Below are 18,147 nucleotides of genomic sequence, written 5' to 3' on the forward strand. Positions count from 1 at the left end.
CCTAAACCAAGAAAATAGTCAAGGAAAAACATAAAATCCTAAAAAGCAAAATAGACAACCTATGTAAAGCTGCAAAAAGTAAATGGTTGGAAGATAAAGCAAAGCTGTGTGAAGAGGCAAATAAATGCCACACCTGTAAAAGAACGTACCAGGTTATAAAGGAACTCTCTAAAACATACAATCTGAAAACACTGACAATGAAAAATAAAAACAATATATTCAGCATTCTCAATCTGTTCAAGGCCTTATACACCTCAATCAGATCACTTCGCAGGTGCCTTGTCTCCAGCCACTGCAATTTGCAGAACTTAAGCCTCTCTTGGTAAGAGGATCCCTTCATTCCCCTCACCAATCTTGTTGCCCTTCTCTATACATGCTCAAGCAACTCTACATCCTTCCTAAAATGAGGCTTCCAGACCTGTATGCATCAAGACTTAGCCTAACTATTGTCTTATACAAAGGAATAATCACCTCCTTTATTCTACTAGCAAAATTCCTGCTTATCATTGAGGATACCCCCATGACCTGCACTGGCAGCCTGTATGCATTGCTCAGAAAACTTCATATCTGACTGCACAATTATTCCCAAATCTTTTTCATTTTCTACCACCCTATGTGTAGTACCACATAGTTTGTATGTTTCTCTGGGGTTACTTCTACTCATATGTAGTACTTTGCATTTGTCAATGTTAAACTTCAGTTGCCACTTCTCAGCCCATCCGCCCAAATTTTCTAGATCCTGTTGCAGTAGCACACTGCCATTACTGTCATTAACAACTCTACCAATCTTTGTATTCTCTGTGAACTTTGGACATTAAACCTGATATACCTTCATCAATATCATTGATAAATTCATCAATATCAGTGATCATTGAAGAATCTTACAACTTTTCATAATTTTGTCGAAAATGCCAAGTAAGATTAAATGTTCTTTTAATTTCCTTACATTGCCAACATTTAATTATTTAATTCTGCTAGCTGAGCCTTATTGATTTGAACTAAACAGATTAGTAATTATAAAAGTTTCCTTCCTATTGTTTTTTACTCCTTTTAATTCTTTGCTCTACTTTTATATTAGAATGGCTAAATTATTCAAGGAAATAGTCTTTTTTTTGTTATTTGCCAAAAAAACTCCAATCAATAACTCCAATCAAAATACTTCTCTCATTGCCAAAAAGTGAGTACACAATAATGCATTGAATTGTACTAAGCTCTCTCTCTTTACATTTACCATATCAAAAATACTTATTCTAATGATTTACAACTTGGTACCCAGTGATAAATTTTATTTAATATTTAATAAAAAACCTAAGATTTAATATTTGTGCTCCTCCCCACTCCACATGGGAGGTATAATCTCACTGACTGGGGAACCAACCAATTCTTGCTTTCCTAGTCAGTGAGACTATACCTCCCTTTTCAGAACTGAAGCCTTTCTTCATAAGAGCAACCCTTTGTTCCATTCACTAATCTTGTTGCTCTTCTCTGTACTCATTCCAGCAGCTCTACATCCTTCCTAAAATGAGCCCTCCAGACGTGTATACAATACTCAAGGTGTGGCCTGACCATTGCCTTATACAAGAGGATAATCGCCTCTTTATCCCTTCTAGAGAAACTCCTGTATATCATTGACAAGATACCATGAGCTACTCTTGCAGACCGTCTGCACTGCTCAGAAAACTTCATATCTGACTGCACAGTTACCACCAGGTCCTTTTCATTCTCTACCATCCTGAGTGTAGTACCACACAGTTGATACATTACCCATATGCAGTATTTTTAGAATTGTTTCATTTAATTTTGGACTGATATTGAGTAGCTAAAGGTAAACTCATGATTCATATGTAATGCTAAGGTTATTGGATTATTCAATACAATAAAGAACTTTAAAAAGGGCCTTTATTAATGAAGGGGAAACTATTGAAATGTTTTTTTTTCAGTATGCATTTAGTGAATGCTTTAAGAAAGCATTCTTGCTCAGCTTTTAATTGCACTGTCCCTAAATGCCTTCCCAATTGCTCCTAGATTAATATTGGTGAACTGGTGGCTTATTGGCCTGCTCTGACCTCCAATTAATTTTATCAGGCGCAGGTAAAAATTTCAGGTTATGTCTGTCATGTATATAAGATTGCCATTGATTTCCTAGTAACTTAGTTTCCTTGACATGAAAACATTCAATGAACAAAGGTTCAAGGTCATGAAAGCATAGTGATTTTATAAGCAAATGACTTATATGCTAGAAAGTATTGCAATATGTAATATTATCATTCTTGTGTTTTTGATCAGGATTATTTTTTTTTTAAGGAGTTTCATCTGCCTATTTTGGAACAATGCTTAACATTAGGAGTTAATCTTACCCTTTCTGCTGAAGTTCATCTATCACCAACTGCAGATCCTTCCGCTCTTGGATTACCAGGAACACAGGAGAGTGCATTATATCGTGCTGCCCGAAGCACCATTTTACAGCACATCACACACCTCATTAGTTTATTGCCACATCCTCATCAGACTTTGCAACTCCAGACCCAAATAGCAAATTCACGCAGTGCAAAATACCGCAGCCGTCTTGTTGACCTTTTCACAGATGGACCGTTTTGGGATATATTATTTCAAATTATTCCTACTACTACTTGTTATTTGAATACATTACATTTGCTTCCAGGACAACAGGAAGTTCCAGTTGATTCTTTAGAAGATATTGCCCGTTTAAGTATTTTATGCACTGAGGTGAGAATTAGAAAATATCTTTATTTTTGTAGAAATTTAGTTTGCATTTAATTTTAACATGATATATTTTCGCATTTTTGAAATAAGAATGTCTCATTTTCAATTAATACTTGCTGAAAAAGTAAAAGTTTATTGCTGTTTCATATGTACTGCAATTTGTAACGTATATACTGATTCAGTATTTGGTGCACACATTAAACATGGTATGGCAGCATCTCATTTTTTAGTCTTCTCTTTTCTGATATTCAAATAATTTTATCAATCTCATAGTAACATTTTGCATTATGTCCATCATACATATAAGGTTGCCATTGCTGTCTTAGTTATTTAACATTACAATATTGCAATGAGGTATCAAAAGCCATGAAGGAACAGAAATTTTGTAATGTCAAAAATGAAAACTTACTTCATGTCCAAATGGCACAAATCCTTGCTCCATGTAAATCTTTACCTTCTGTCTTTTCCCATCCTTATTAATAGTTCTACTCTTGGGATGTTGCCTAAAGATAAAGCTTAGCTTAACATAGTACTTTTACTACGTTTCTTGCAGTACAATGATTGCAAATTTCCTCTGACCATTCCATACACATTTTAACTCAAGTCTTCAAATAAATTACAAAACTTTTAAATTGTACGTACATCTCTAGTTACTTATGGGTCTAAGACATTAATTTTGAATTAACATAACTTGCCATACGGCGACTTCATGTGATCCAGCTGTATTTGCCCTTTTTTTTTTTTTCATCAGTTGAGTTAAAGTATCTTATAGTGTGCATACACACATACACTGTGACTTTATCCTGCTTTTGTACATTATTTTAATTGAACAATAACATTTAGGGGCCACTTTACATAAGACAACAACAACAAACTACTTTGTTTTCCATGTTGTGTATGATTGTTACATGTATATTTTGTGCACAATTTGTATTAAATGATTGTGGCACCAAGTCGTAGACAAGAGGAAGATTAGGGACTAAAGTAAGAGACACGTAGACACTGTGTATGAGAAGATGGAATATTATCATTTAGAAAAGCGTTTTGCTAACCCTTTTACTAATTTGATAGTAAAATTTTGTGATTAGCACAAATAATGATGCAATTGATGATCCAGACATTGCAATTGATAATCCAGGGCAAGATCAATGGAAAAAGAAGTTTGAGGGAAAAGAAAGAGATCTTGGTTAGCAAACCTCAGAGAGTGGTATGATCACAGTAACGAGGATTTGTTTAGGGCTTCTACCTCATGTTAGTCCATTGCAAAGATGGCACACTGAAGAAGTTTGTTTAACTCATTAAATAAAAGAGCCAGTTAAAATTACTTCAAATATATTAGAGCAAAATGCACTAAATATTAATTTTTAAAATCATTAAAAAAATTATAGGATTAATTACCCAGGTAAGGTGTTTCCAGGAAAAAATTAAGTGGTGCAGAATATAAAAAGAGAAGAACAGAAAAACAAGAAAGAAGTATGTTAAAGTATTCCAAAAGTACTACAACTATTGCATATGCAGAAAAAGGTGATGAATCAGAGCAAATTTCTGATGATGATAAAGTAATAGGACAACTTATAGTGGAGCAAGAAAAATCATACTTCTGTTGGAGGTGAAAAATCAGCAGCATTGGATGAAAACATTTCCATAGAAGCCATCAAGGATCCTGGCACTGGCCCAAAATTTTATCAAGAAAGTAGATTAGATATGGTGGAAATTCAAACTAAACAAGTGAATAATGTTTCATTTCTTCGAATGAAAATGGACGATTTTCAAGTGTAATATTATACAAGGACATTAGCAAACAACGAAAAGGTAAACCGTGACTGGTTAATATATTCACTTTCAACAAATAGTATATATTGTTTTTATATATATTGTATATATACAAAACAAATATTATATATTTCAGATAAAGAATAATGTTATTTGTATGAACTAGGGAAAAATCGGTGGACTGAGATTTTGAAACAAATTTTTGCTGTTCAATATTTAGCTTGCCAGTCTCTTGCATTTCACAGTTCTTCAAGTGAATTTTACTTTCCCAATAATGGTAATTTTTTGAAAGCAGTTGAAATGTTAGCCAAATTTGACCTGTACATAATTTTTTTTTTTTTTATGAAAACCCCAAGCACGAGAGGTATTAGAACCTGTAGTACTTAGTACGTGCTTGGGTTGGAGGTTGAGAAGACGAATGAAGATATTTGTTGACATTAGACTTGAAATTCTGTAAACTGCTTTCAGGAAATACGTATGAAGGCAGGTTGTTCCAGAAAACGGCAGTTGAATGAATAAACGAGGAAGATGAAAAGTTGGTTCTGTGAGTTGGAAGTTGGACAGTAAATGGATGTTAGCTGGTGGCGGTACGTGTTCGGACTGTTTTGAAAGAGAGAGTGGGAATTATAGAAGCCAATTCAGAAGAACTGTGCCCATGGAAGTATCTGTAGAAATGGCATGCAGCAGAAACAGTACATCTACAAGACAGCAAGTGGAGTTAGAAGACAGAGAGCCATCTACCATCAATCTAAGTGAGCGATCAGAGAGAAAACTGGATAGCCAATTACAAAAAAACAGTTGGCAAACCACAACATGAAAGCTTGTTTAGAAGATCTTTATGCCAAACACGATCGAAAGCCTTTGAGATATCAAGAACAACTGCTTGTGTTTCACCGAACTTTTTCATTGAATTTGTCCATAAATGGGTAACATAAGCCAGGATATCACCAGTGGATCGACACTGACGGAATCCATACTAGGATCGTTGATCAGATAGTTTAAGAGTTGGCGGTTAATTGATTTCTCCATTGCTTTAGAAAGAGTAGAAGTAATTGCAATGGAATGATAATTGGATTGGTAGGATTTGTCACCCTTTTTAGGAACTGGCTGGATATGAGAAAATTTCCAAGCAGAAGGAAAATCACCTTTGGAATAAGAAAGTGAAAAAAGGGGGCAAAGAACAAGAGTAAGTTCTGGAGCACAGGTTTTAGCATTAGCATTAGTAGAGGCATATGATGCAAGAAAGCAAGCTTATTCAGCATCAGCCAAAAAAAAAAAAAAAAAAAAACACAACCACTACTCCCATTTCACCCCTCCGTTCGTTCGAAATACCTGTCCAGCTGAGCCTTAAATTTGTTTAGGCTATCAACTTCAACAACAAGTGATGGAAGTCTATTCCACAAATCAACTGCCCGCTGGCTAAAGGCAAATTTCCGCACATCTATCCGACATCCGTCCTTCCTCAATTTGAATTTATGCCCTCTCAGGCGATTATTCTGAGCAAGAGGAAGAATCCCATCAGCATTGAGCATGCTCAAGCCATTCAAAGCCTTATACACCTGTATCAGATCACCTCACCGATGCCTAGTCTCCAGACTCTGTAATTTGCAAAACTTAAACCTTTCTTTGTAAGAGCAACCCTTTGTTCCATTCACTAATCTTGTTGCCCTTCTCTGTACTCGTTCCAGCAGCTCTACATCCTTCTTGAAATGAGGCATCCAGACCTGTATACAGTACCCAAGGTGTGGCCTGACCAATGCCTTATACAAGGGAATAATCACATCCCTATCCCTGCTAGAAAAATTCTTGTATATCATTGACAAGACACCATGAGCTACTCTTGCAGCTCGTCTGCACTGCTCAGAGAACTTCATATCTGCCTGCACAATTACCCCCAGGTCCTTTTCATTCTCTACCACTGTCAGCGTAGTACAACAGAGTTCATACGTTGATCTGGGGTTACTATTTCCCATATGTAGTAGTTTACGTTTGTCAATGTTAAACTTCATTTGCCACCTCTCAGCCCATCTGCTCAACCTTTCCAGATCCTGTTGCAGCAGCATAGCATCACTAGTGTCCTTAACAACCCTGCCAACCTTTGTATCGTCTGCAAACTTGGACATTAAGCTTGATATACCATCATCAATATCATTTATAAATACAGAAAACAACAATGGACCCAACACTGAACCCTGAGGAACTCCACTAATAACATTAGTCCACGTTGAGCAGTATCCATTGATTACCACTCTCTGTCTTCTGCCACTCAACCATCCCTTTATCCATAGCAGCAATTTGCCTCCAATGCCACACTGCTCCAATTTGTGCAGCAGTCTTCCATGCGCAACAGTATCAAAAGTCTTTCTAAGATCCAAATATATAATATCAAAGTTATTCCCTGCACCAGTTCTTTTGTGACTACATCACAGTATCCAATCAAATTGGTCAGACAAGACCTGCCCTTAACAAAACCATGCTGTGTCTGAGCTATAACTGAATTCTTGTCTAGATGATCCTGCAGTGCTTCTTTAACCAGTGCCTCCATTAATTTTCCTGGAACCGAAGTTAAACTAACAGGTCTATAATTACTTGTGTCAGCCTTTGATCCTCCTTTGTGAATTGGGGTTACATTTGCACATCTCCAGTCAATGGGTACCTCCCCTGAGTCCAAAGAAGCTCTCATAATTATGGCTAGGGGGTTTGCTTACTTCCTTTGCTGCCTCCTTTAATATAACTGGATAGATCCCATCCACCCCGGCTACCTTTTTTATGTTTATCCTCAACAATTTATCCTCCACTTTCCTCTCAGTTATTAGAAAATCATCTAGCTCACTGCCAATGTTTACTTCACCTACAACATTCCCCTTCCTGAATAACTCCTCATGTGTGAATGTAGATGCAAAATACTTGTTTAGATTGTTAGCCATCTGAGCAGGATCCTCAACTGTTGAACCATCAACATCCAGTGGACCAATCTGATTCATCCCTTTCCTTCTTGAGTTTAAATAGGTAAAGAACTGTTTTCTGTTTTTCTTTGCATCCTTTGCCAAGCATTTCTCATAATCTGCCTTTGCCTGCCTAATCTCCTTTGTGACTTGGTTACAGACCAACTGATATCTATCATAGGATTCCATGTCACCCATTAATTTGTATGTATCCCATGCATTTTTCTTCTCTGCCATATGTCTCATAAGTTCATCTGACAACCATTTAGGCCTGAACCTTGAACAATATTTCTTAGTTGATATGTAAAGCCTAGTAGCTTTCAAGATAAGTTCTTTGAATGTTGCCCATTTTGAATTTTCTGTTGGTAACATCATCAGTTGGTCCACTGTATAGAATTTAAATACTGTCTCAGACCATCATAGTCGCCTTTACGAAAGCAAAAACCCTTCCCTTTACCTCTGATGGTAGTTACCTCCTTGAGTAAATCCCACTTCAGCACACTGTGATTACTGCCACCTAGTGGTTCCTTTATCTGCAGATTCTTAATGCATGAAGAATCACTACTGATATCAGATCAAGAGTATTACTCCCTCTAGTTGCCTCCCGAACATGCTGGTGTAGAAAACAATCATCCAATAAATCCACAAAAGCCTTGCTAGTGTGTGAGTGACCAACCCACAAATTCCAGTCAATATCTGGGAAATTAAAATCCCCCATTATAAGACTCTCTGATTTACTGGCCCATTCTATTTCCCTGTACAGTGTCTTATTATACTCATCGGAGTCATTAGGCTTATAGCACACTCCTACTCTCAATTTTGATTTACCTATGCTTATGTCACACCAAACTGACTCGACACTGCCCTGTCCATCGATGTCGACTGGCTTCACTTCCTTGGATTTTATGTGTTTCTTAACTAATAGCATAACCCCTCCTCCCTTCCTATCCTGTCTATCCTTTCTGTAGACGTTGTACTCCCCAAATTCCAGTTCTGCATTCCTTATATCTGTGTGACACCACGTCTCCGATATCCCAACAATATCTGCCTTTGATGTTTTGAGCAATACCTCAAATTCATCAAATTTATTTAATAAACTCCTAGCATTGGTGTACACGCAAGTATACATGCACCTGTTTCTATTCTTAGCTACCCTAACACAACCCATGTGTTTACTTGTACCGCAATGACTTCCAGCAGTCTCTGAAATATCCTGCATCTTGTTTTTCAGGCTTCTGCTCATTCCAATAGAAGCAGTGCAAGAATCTCTTTCACCTCTGCCAGTGGCTACTGTTAATCTATTAGTCTTTGTCTCCCCCCCAAGCTAGCAGTTTTCCGACCCACCTAACACTGCCTCGATAGCATCAGCAAATATTCTTGCACCCTTTCTATTTAAGTGTATCTCATCCCTGTAGAAGCAGTCTCTCCTATTAAGAAGTACAGACCAGGCCGAAAAAAATTCTACCCCTTGGGCCTTGCACAATCTTTCCAGGGCCGAATTGATCGACAAGGCTCTCATCATATACTCCCTCCTATCGTGTCTGGGCAGAATTGCAGACACTTTCAAATTCAACCCTACTTCACGGCTTTTTTTCAACAGTGACCTGTACTTGTTAAGTAATTCCGCTGGTCTCCTACTCTTAATATCATTAGTGCCAACGTGTACAACTATATCACCTTTTGTGCCCTTAAAAGATGATATCCGCTCTACAACGTCATCAACCTTTGCCCCTGGCAGACATACCCTGGTCCTGTTCCACCTATCCTTTTTACAAAGCATGTTCCCCGTTTCCCTGACAATAGAGTCACCTACAACTACTAGTTCCTGTGGGACCAGCGCATTCTGCCTTGGGGACTGCCTCTGTGTTGCAAGATGACCAGGTGCAAGCTCTGGCGTTGATGTGGGCAGCTGAGAGCTTGATGTGCCCCTCAATTTATTTCCTTCGAGGGCATCCACCCTGTCCTTCAAGGTCTCATATAGGCCCATAACAACGCTGAGTTGTCGCCTAATTTCCTTGCTCTCCTTGCATCGTTCACACCCAAAAACATCCCCCATGGCAGTATCATGTCCCGTACCCGATTGCTCCGCAAACATCAAGCAAACAGTGCATCTTAAAAGGCTGTGATTCAGAGGGCAACTGCTCCCCTCAGTTCTCCCCTAAGCCACATCACTCCCATTAGCTTGAGCCTTTTGCTTTGCTGCTCTGGTCTGAGTCATGATTTCGATTTACTGTCAATAAAATTACAATTTCAGAACAAAATTTAAAACCTTAAACTTGTATCCTAACACAGTTATAACGCTATATTTATTTTTCAGTATCGAGTGTTATCTACGAGTTCCCTTTATATAACTTCCGTATCAAGTTATGTATTAATTTGTTACGTTTGTACTCTAAGTTGTTATATATATATATATATATAGTTAAAAGTACAATTTAATTGACAATGAAGTTTAACAAGATTAATAGATTTACTGATTAATTGACAATATTATATTATGCACTATACTATACAAAGCTAATGCTATCGAATTCTGGATATGCTGTATCGTGTTCTTCTTCTTCTTCTTCTTCTTCTTCTTTGGTCCTTAGCTGGCAGCTGGGGGAGGCGGTTGGCCACGCAACCAGTATGCTGCTGTAGGTGCTGCAGGGTTTCGGACTTGCTCTGTGATGTTCTTCCATACCTTACGATCCATGGCTTCAGTCCTGGCCTGGTTAAGGTCGAGACGTCGGCTCTTCAAGTCATCTTCCACTTGCTTGGCCCACGTTTTCCTAGGCGCGGTCCGTTGGATGGGTCGTTGTCTCCAAAGGAGTGTGGATGGTATTCTGTTCGTGCCCATTCTACATACGTGGCCAAACCATCTGAGCCTTCGCTTCTGGATTTGGTCGGCAATGGTTGGTTGCTGTTGGCATCTGGCGCGGATGGTATCATTAGTGATGCGGTCGCGAAGAGAGATGCCCAAGATCTGCCGCAGGCATCGCATTTGGAATACCTCAAGTTTGTTCAAATCTAACTTGAGACAAATCCATGTTTCCGATCCGTAAAGAAGAATGGGCAGGATCAAAGTCCGGAAGAGTCGGATTTTAGTCTTTGTGGAAATGTTGGTCCTCTTCCACAGACACCATTTGAGCGAGGCGAACGCAGTGGCCGCCTGTCCAATTCTGCTGTGAATTTCCATGGTGGATGCAACTTTCTTCTCCTGGACCAGCGACCCAAGGTATTTAAAGTCCTGCACTTGCTCGATCTGGACGCCTTTGAGATAGATGGTGGCTTGCGACCCATCTGTTGTCAGGGCCTTTGTCTTACCAGCATTGATCTTCAAACCGTATGGCCGGGCAATGCGGGCAATGTCGTAGAGGATTTCCGTGGCTTCAGCGTCGTTACCGGCAAGGATAGCACTATCATCAGCAAACATCAGGTCAGTCACATAGTGATCCTTGTCATATTGTATGCCCTGTCTGTTTCTGAATGCTTGCCTCATAATGGCGTCGACCACGATGTTGAAAAGCAACGGGGAGGCTACATCCCCTTGGCGGACTCCAGTTTGGATGGTAAATTCCTCAGATAAATCGTTCTGGATGCGCACCTGGCTGGTTAAACCGTTGTATGCAGTTTGGAGGAGTGTGATGACTTTTCGATGTACATGTTCAACCTCTAGTAGTTTCCATAAGGCAGGCCGGTGGACACAGTCGAAAGCAGACTTAAAGTCAATGAAAACAATGACGGTTCGCTGTCCACACCGGATCCTCTCCTCCATCAGCTGACGAATGGCAAAGATTTGATCACAGCATCCTCGCCCGGGTCTAAATCCTGCCTGTTCTTCTCGACTGGTTTGCTCGCGATGTTTTTGCAGTCTTGACTGGATAATCTTCATAAAGACCTTTCCAATGATGGAAAGGAGGCTGATGCCACGGTAGTTCTTGCAGTCCCGGTTATCACCTTTCTTGTGGATCGGTACGATAATGGCTTTCCTCCATGTTAACGGAATTTGTTCAGTGCACCAGATGGTTTTGAGGAGTGAGTGTAGTCGGCGAAGCAGTACATCTCCCCCGGCTTTGATCGCTTCTGTGGTGACTTGGTCCACTCCTGGTGCCTTGCCATTCTTCAGGGATTGTATGGCTGCTTTCACTTCTTCTACTGTAGGCTCAACATCGACCATGGAGACCTCAGGGGGGTCGATCGAGAGTGCTGTTGCTGGCGGTCCCTGAGGTGGGTCGTGATTATACAGAGCTTTGAAGAATTCACTCCACCGTTGCAGGCGTTCGGATGGTGATCGCACGAAGGTCCCATCAGCATTCTTGATGTATCGTGTTACAATGGCAGTAATTACGAACGGTAGTTCTGCGGACTCTTAAGTATTGATTAACTTCCAAATCTCGCTGTCTCAATTTAGAATAAACTAAGGATCCTGACTAGGTCTATAGCTACTTACAGATAATAATTTGATATAACAATTGGTTAATAAATCGGCTAAATACGGTTAAAAACCTCTCGTTCAATGGAGCTGCAATTTGTAACACGTGGATTTGATACCGTTACTGATACTAAGTAATACCCACAAAACTCTATCAAGTTAAACTTTAAACTAAGTATCGTAACTAGGAATATAAAACTACTCTAGAAAATAAGTAAATATGCCAATTTAAGCTAATAAAACAAAAAATAAATCAGAAAAAACTTCTCTTCTCCAGGAGCTGCAAAATAGCTGCGGCCGCACAGGCTACTCTCGAACCCCGTCCTTTTGAGAACAAGTGGAGAAATAATATCAGGACCTGGAGCTTTCTGAGCATCAAGATTCGTCAAAATCCTTCTGACTTCATTTTGACAGAAGACCACAGGAGACATTGAATGGAGCGTGTTGGGAGTGGTGGAATGTATTTTACCAGGATCATTAATACATGAGTTGGAAGAAAAATGGGATGCTAACAGGTCAGCTTTATCTTTGGCTGAAGTGACATCAGAACCATCTTGTTTTGACAGAGGTAAGAGCAGAGATGAGCAAAAGTCACGGCCAATAGCTTTGGCAAGAGACCAGAATGCTTGGCTACCATTAGAGCAAGAAGCAAGTTTTCTACTCTTAGCCTGTTCAAAATCTAGTTTGGACTTATTAATAACTGCTTTACAATCATTGCGAGCTTTGATGTAGGCAGAAAATAAAACCGAAGAATTGGAAACAAGCCAATTACGATATGCAATATTCTTCTCTTTAACAGCCTTAGCACATTTATTTGAAGACCAAGGTTTAGATAAAGGACAAGATTTTGATAAAGGACAAGATTTTAGAGTGGAGTGTGGAATAAAGGATTCCATTCCTACAAGAATAATTTCACTGACAAAATCTGAGTAAACGCTAACATCAGAAGTTTCGAGACAGTAATCCGACCAAGGAAAAGAAAAAAAGAAATCTCACAGGTCATCCCATTTTGCATTCTTGTAATGCCAAACAATTTGAAGTTGGGAATAGCCATGAGATAAGGACTCCATTGGAGAAAAGACAATCACCAAGTTGTGACTTGAGGTGCCTAAAGGACCACTCACTTCGACCGTGTACTTAGAAGGGTTGTTTGTGAGAAAAAGATCAAGCATGTTGGCTCTATGGTTAGGATTTTCCAGTATTGTAGGTAAATGAACAATCTGTGCAAGGTTATTAGTAATTCCAAAAGCCTCAGCATCTCGACCTGCTGGGTCGGTGTGACTAGAAAACAGAAGCCAACTGGAGTTGTGAACAATAAAATCACCAAGGAAAATTACCTCACTGTTAGGAAAGTTGGATTGGAGAATATTAAGTTGCAAAGAGAGGAAGTCAAAGAGGTCCAAGTGATTAGCGAAGTTGGGAGAACGGTAGAGAAAACATATGAATTTGACAGGATGAGGTAGAGAGATTTTAAGCCAGAGAAGATCAAAAAGAGGAGATTCCAAATTACCAAGTCTCTGACAGGAATATTGGAATAGACATAGCACAAGTACCACCTTTGAGGCAAAAGGAATCGTACAGTGAATAATTTGGACAACTGAGGTGAGCAGTAGTTGAATCATCCGATAGCTGATATTCTGTCAGTAAAATTACATGGGGTTGGCAGACTGCAAGTGGAAATGAACATCGTTGAGATTAGAACTGATATATTTGTGAAATGAACTAGGAAGTGTTTGGGAGGTTTAGATCTTTTCGCAGATAAGCTTACTCTATTAGTTTGACAATTCATGGTGTAAGAAGAAGGAGGACATGCTGTATGAAGGGGACATGCTGTATGAAGTAATGAAATTTTTGGATATGGTGTACACATGGTAAGAATATACCCAGATCCTTGACATAACGTGGCCCCCACATATACACTATTACTCGGACTCCCTCCAGTCACTATCTGGCAGAGTAGAGTTAGCACGATTATACACTAGCTGATCCAGAAGCCTCTTAAAGAGTTACCAATAGGTTCGTTCCGGTGTACTAACTAGCGGCCGACCTGCGAACACCGTTTTAGAGCTTTACCCTCGAAGTGTAAGGAAGATCAGATCTCACCATGATGTTCATTATAACCTCAAAAGTCATCAGTCATACTGCATGATGGGGAAGGGTTGGCCGGAACTTAGCTCTGGAGACTAAACATGTATTGCACCAATTCATGCCTCCAGTAAGCAAAGTTGGGGGATTGCACTGGTTCATGAGAGTCATCTATCACCTAGTGAAAGATGGATCACCTTTCCAATATTAAAGCCTCCAATAAGCAAATTGGTGGTATTGCACCGGTTGATGAGAGACATCTACCATCTAGTGATAGAAGGTTCACCTTTCCAATATTAAAAAAAAATATTAGTCATATATATGCCACATTATCTGGGAAGTAAATTTCAGAATGAAATTATTTCTTTAATTGCTGACAAAATAAGAAAAGAAATAGGTAAAGTTGAAAATAGCAAGTATTTCCTAATTATTCTAAATTGCACACCTGACAGTAGCCATGTTGAACAATTAACATTGCCAGTATATATATACATTAAAAGTATATATACTGGCAATGACATAGAAATAAGGGAACATTTTTCGAGATTTCGTCAAATTAAGGACACAACAGGTAAGGGGTTATGTACATTAGTATTAAATGATTTATTCCCAAAATATAACTTAAAACTGAATAAAATGAGGGGTCAAGGTTTTTTTTTTTTTTTTTTTTATGTGAACCCCAAACACGAGAGGTATTAGAACCTATAGTACTTAGTACCGTGCTTGGGTTAGGGTTGAAGGAGAAGTATGGGGGGAGGGGGATGCCGGAAACTTTGCTCTAGAGGCTAAACATGGGTTTCACCACTTCAAGCCTCCAATAAGCAAAGTGGTGGTATTTCACCGGTTGATGAAAGCCATCTACCACTGTTCGATTATGATAATGCTCCAATATGAGTGGAAAATATATTGGCATTCAAATTATCAAAGATGCAAATAGTTGTGCAATGTTTGTACCATGTAATTCTCATACTTTAAATTTAGTAATCAATGTGCAGCAAAAGTCACTTTCGAAAATTTTACGATATTGTGCAAGAGTTATACATTTTCTTTTCTTCCCCCTCATACAGATGGGGAAAAATTAATAGAAAATATTCCAAAATTCACATTAAAATCCGTGAGCGATACGCATAAGTAGAATAAAAGCAGTTGTACCATTAAGATTTCAACTTGGTGAAATTTATGACACATTGCTACAATTAATATCTGACCAGAGTAGAGACATAAATACTAAAATTCTTGCTCAAACCCTTGCCACAAAGATTCGTTATATCGATTATCGTATGGTATGGTATTCTAAATAAAGTCAATGTTGTTAGTAAGACGTTGCGAATACCTAAAATAAATATTGCAGAATGTACAGAAGCCTTGAACAATTTGATAAAATATTTTGAAAAGTGTATTTCTGAGTCTTTCTCATTATCGAATGACTTGGATTTGGAAACCGCATTTCCTGTGGCCGCAGCTTTGAGAACAAGACACGTGAAAAATCAATTTGATTATGAATCACCAGACGACCAAATCACAGGCCAAATATTTAAATGTAAGGTGGACTTTTATTTTACACTTTTAGATACAGCAATAAATTCAATACAAACTAGATTTGATATGTTATCAGATATAGATGCGTGCTTCAACTTCTTACTAAATTTTTCTGATTTAAATGATGAAGTCCTTAAAATGCATTGCAGTAATTTACATATAAAATTGACAGATCTTTCAACCTGCGAAAGTGATATAAACAACAAAGAACTTTTTGAAGAGCTGAAATCATTAAAGGCATTAAATAATAGTAGTGACGATCCAAAAGAGTTTACTAAAATGATATGTAACAATAATATAATAAATGCAGTTCCAAATGTTGCTATAGCACTGAGAATTTTTTTGACACTTTCAGTTTCTGTTTTAACTGGTGAAAGATCTTTTTCTAAATTAAAGATCATTAAAAATTATTTAAGATCTACAATGCTTCAAGGAAGACTAAGTGACCTTGCAATAATTGCTGTATCAATGCTCTGTGAAAATGATTTATTTCACAGAGCATTGATATGGACAATTTAATCAAAGTATTTGCTACAATTAAAGCATGAAAAGTTATGTAAAATTAAAAATTGTGAGCTGACTGCATAAGTATTTTTTAATGTTGTTTTATTATTTTTTTTTGTAGTTTAGTGTCTTTTAGTTTTATATTTAAATTCTTAATAATTCCGTATATGTGCATTCATATAAAATTATTGAAATTGAAATTAAAAAATGCTAAGCAAAAATTGTTTATTGTTTCCTGCTTTAAAAGGCGTATTTTTTAAATTAAAATGCAGGCGCACATACCCCTAGGCACCACAAGTAGTAAACTACATTCATTATATGAATTTTTATTCTCTGAGAATTATATTATGCCTTACAATTAGAAAATTAGTTATGATAAAACATAATTAGTAGGAAAATGTATTGAACTCTTGTCATTGTATCAAAGAATGTATGCAGTGAGAATAGAACCCTGAAGCCCCATTAACAGCACAAAAAATGTATTATGTAAAAATATCTTCATCTGATGATTTCGTAATACAGTATCTCATAATTCTTAGTCATAAATATGGAATGAAATCTGTAAAAATTACAACAAATATTTATGGAATTTTCTTTAAAATGATTCATGTTCTATTGTAGTTAGTTCATAAATATAAATTTAATTCTGCAAAAGAAACTGATTCCCAAGCTGAAAAATCGAATTTTACGTTTATTATTGTTTTGGAAACATAATTTTCTTCTGGGGTCAAAAATGAGGATAGTTTTCCTGGAATTTTCTCCTAGAGAGTAGAAACAAAGTTTACCATATTTCTCTTAGTCAAACGATTTTTAAAATAGAACGGGGGACAGATGAGCAGAAGGACACTTCAAGAATTATGTATAGGATAGGATTATAATGTAGTTTTTTACCAGTTTCAGTAAAAACTAAAAGTTTTTTCTTTTTTAAAATATGGTGTAAAGGGGTGCCAAAAACTTGCTGCACACAGGCAGTCAAGGAGCCAGGAATGGCCCTGATGGTAATCACAGCATGGATTCATAAAAGAAAAACTTGTCTAATTAAATTGGTGAAGCATTTTATATATCTTCTATATATATCTAATCAAAAGTATTATTAGATATGCACAAAGGTTGTTGTTGTTATTTGGTTTTTAGGAGCATTAGCAACTAAGGCCATATTGCTCCGGGATATACGGTGGTCATTTCCTGACCTTTCCGCATCCTCCGTATTTGGTGGTGACGGGCTCGAACCCCGGTCTAATCAAGAAGCGTGTGATGCACAAAGGTACTGGATGTAAAAATTAATTTTCATTTCATGTGTTTAGATTTCAATAAAGCTTTTGATATTGTTTTGTACAAATTGGAACAATGTGGGATTGAGGGAAAATTACTGCTATGAATAAAGGGATGGTCAAGAGGCTAATAGTATTCGCCATATAGTGCAAGGAAGCCACAGGCCTTTTTGCACTGGTAAAAAAAAAAAAAAAAAAACAAAAACAAGTAGATAAGAAAACAAATTATATGCTTCCCTCCTCACACAGGTAACTATTCAGTTTAAAAAAAAAGAAAGAAGAGGAAGAGGAGAAAAAGAAAAGAACATTGTAAAGTTACTTTTTTTATTTTACCTAGAACTAAAAGAGCATTAAAAGTGAATGAAAGGAATAACTATAATTTTTCATGAATATGTGTTGTTAAATATTAAAAAATATTTTGGGAGTTTTTTCTCTTTTTTATTATAGAAATATGAATGATTATGATAAGTTACCTTTTTATTTTACAAGGCAATTCATTGGATTGTTGAAGCAAAGCAAAATGTTTCATGCGAACATTTAAAAACTGCATTAGAATTATTGGATGCTGTGTTAAAAAATCCTAGTCTCTCAGCAGTTATTGGTTGGCAAGACCACATGACATGGGTTTGTTCTTCTATTGGTGCCATATTTCAACTTATTTTATTATGTAAGTAAATTTAATATGGTTTATTATTTAATTATTTATATAGATTTTACTGTTTGAGTAATTATATTCAACAGTATTCTCTCTCTCTCTCTCTCTCTCTCTCTATATATATATATATATATATATATAGTACTTATTTTACTTAGGCTATAATAAATTATATATATATATATACACACACACACAAAATTAAATACTAAGTAAACAAAAGGTATGCTTTCTGTC

At 37.3% G+C, this 18,147-nt stretch overlaps 1 protein-coding gene across 1 annotated transcript in view; it reads left to right on the forward strand.

The window, feature by feature from the left end:
• htt (huntingtin) overlaps positions 1-18,147 on the forward strand; it is a 688,215-nt gene that overhangs the window by 492,283 nt on the left and 177,785 nt on the right. Inside the window, exons 39-40 of the mRNA XM_090385445.1 lie at positions 2,305-2,727; positions 17,745-17,922. Coding sequence (XP_090241571.1) covers positions 2,305-2,727; positions 17,745-17,922 — 601 coding nt within the window. The remainder of the gene's footprint in view (positions 1-2,304; positions 2,728-17,744; positions 17,923-18,147) is intronic.

The sequence above is a fragment of the Mastigoproctus giganteus genome, chromosome 11 (assembly GCF_048544385.1).
Source record: "Mastigoproctus giganteus isolate SK-2022 chromosome 11, ASM4854438v1, whole genome shotgun sequence".
Taxonomy (NCBI): Eukaryota; Metazoa; Arthropoda; class Arachnida; order Uropygi; family Thelyphonidae; genus Mastigoproctus; species Mastigoproctus giganteus.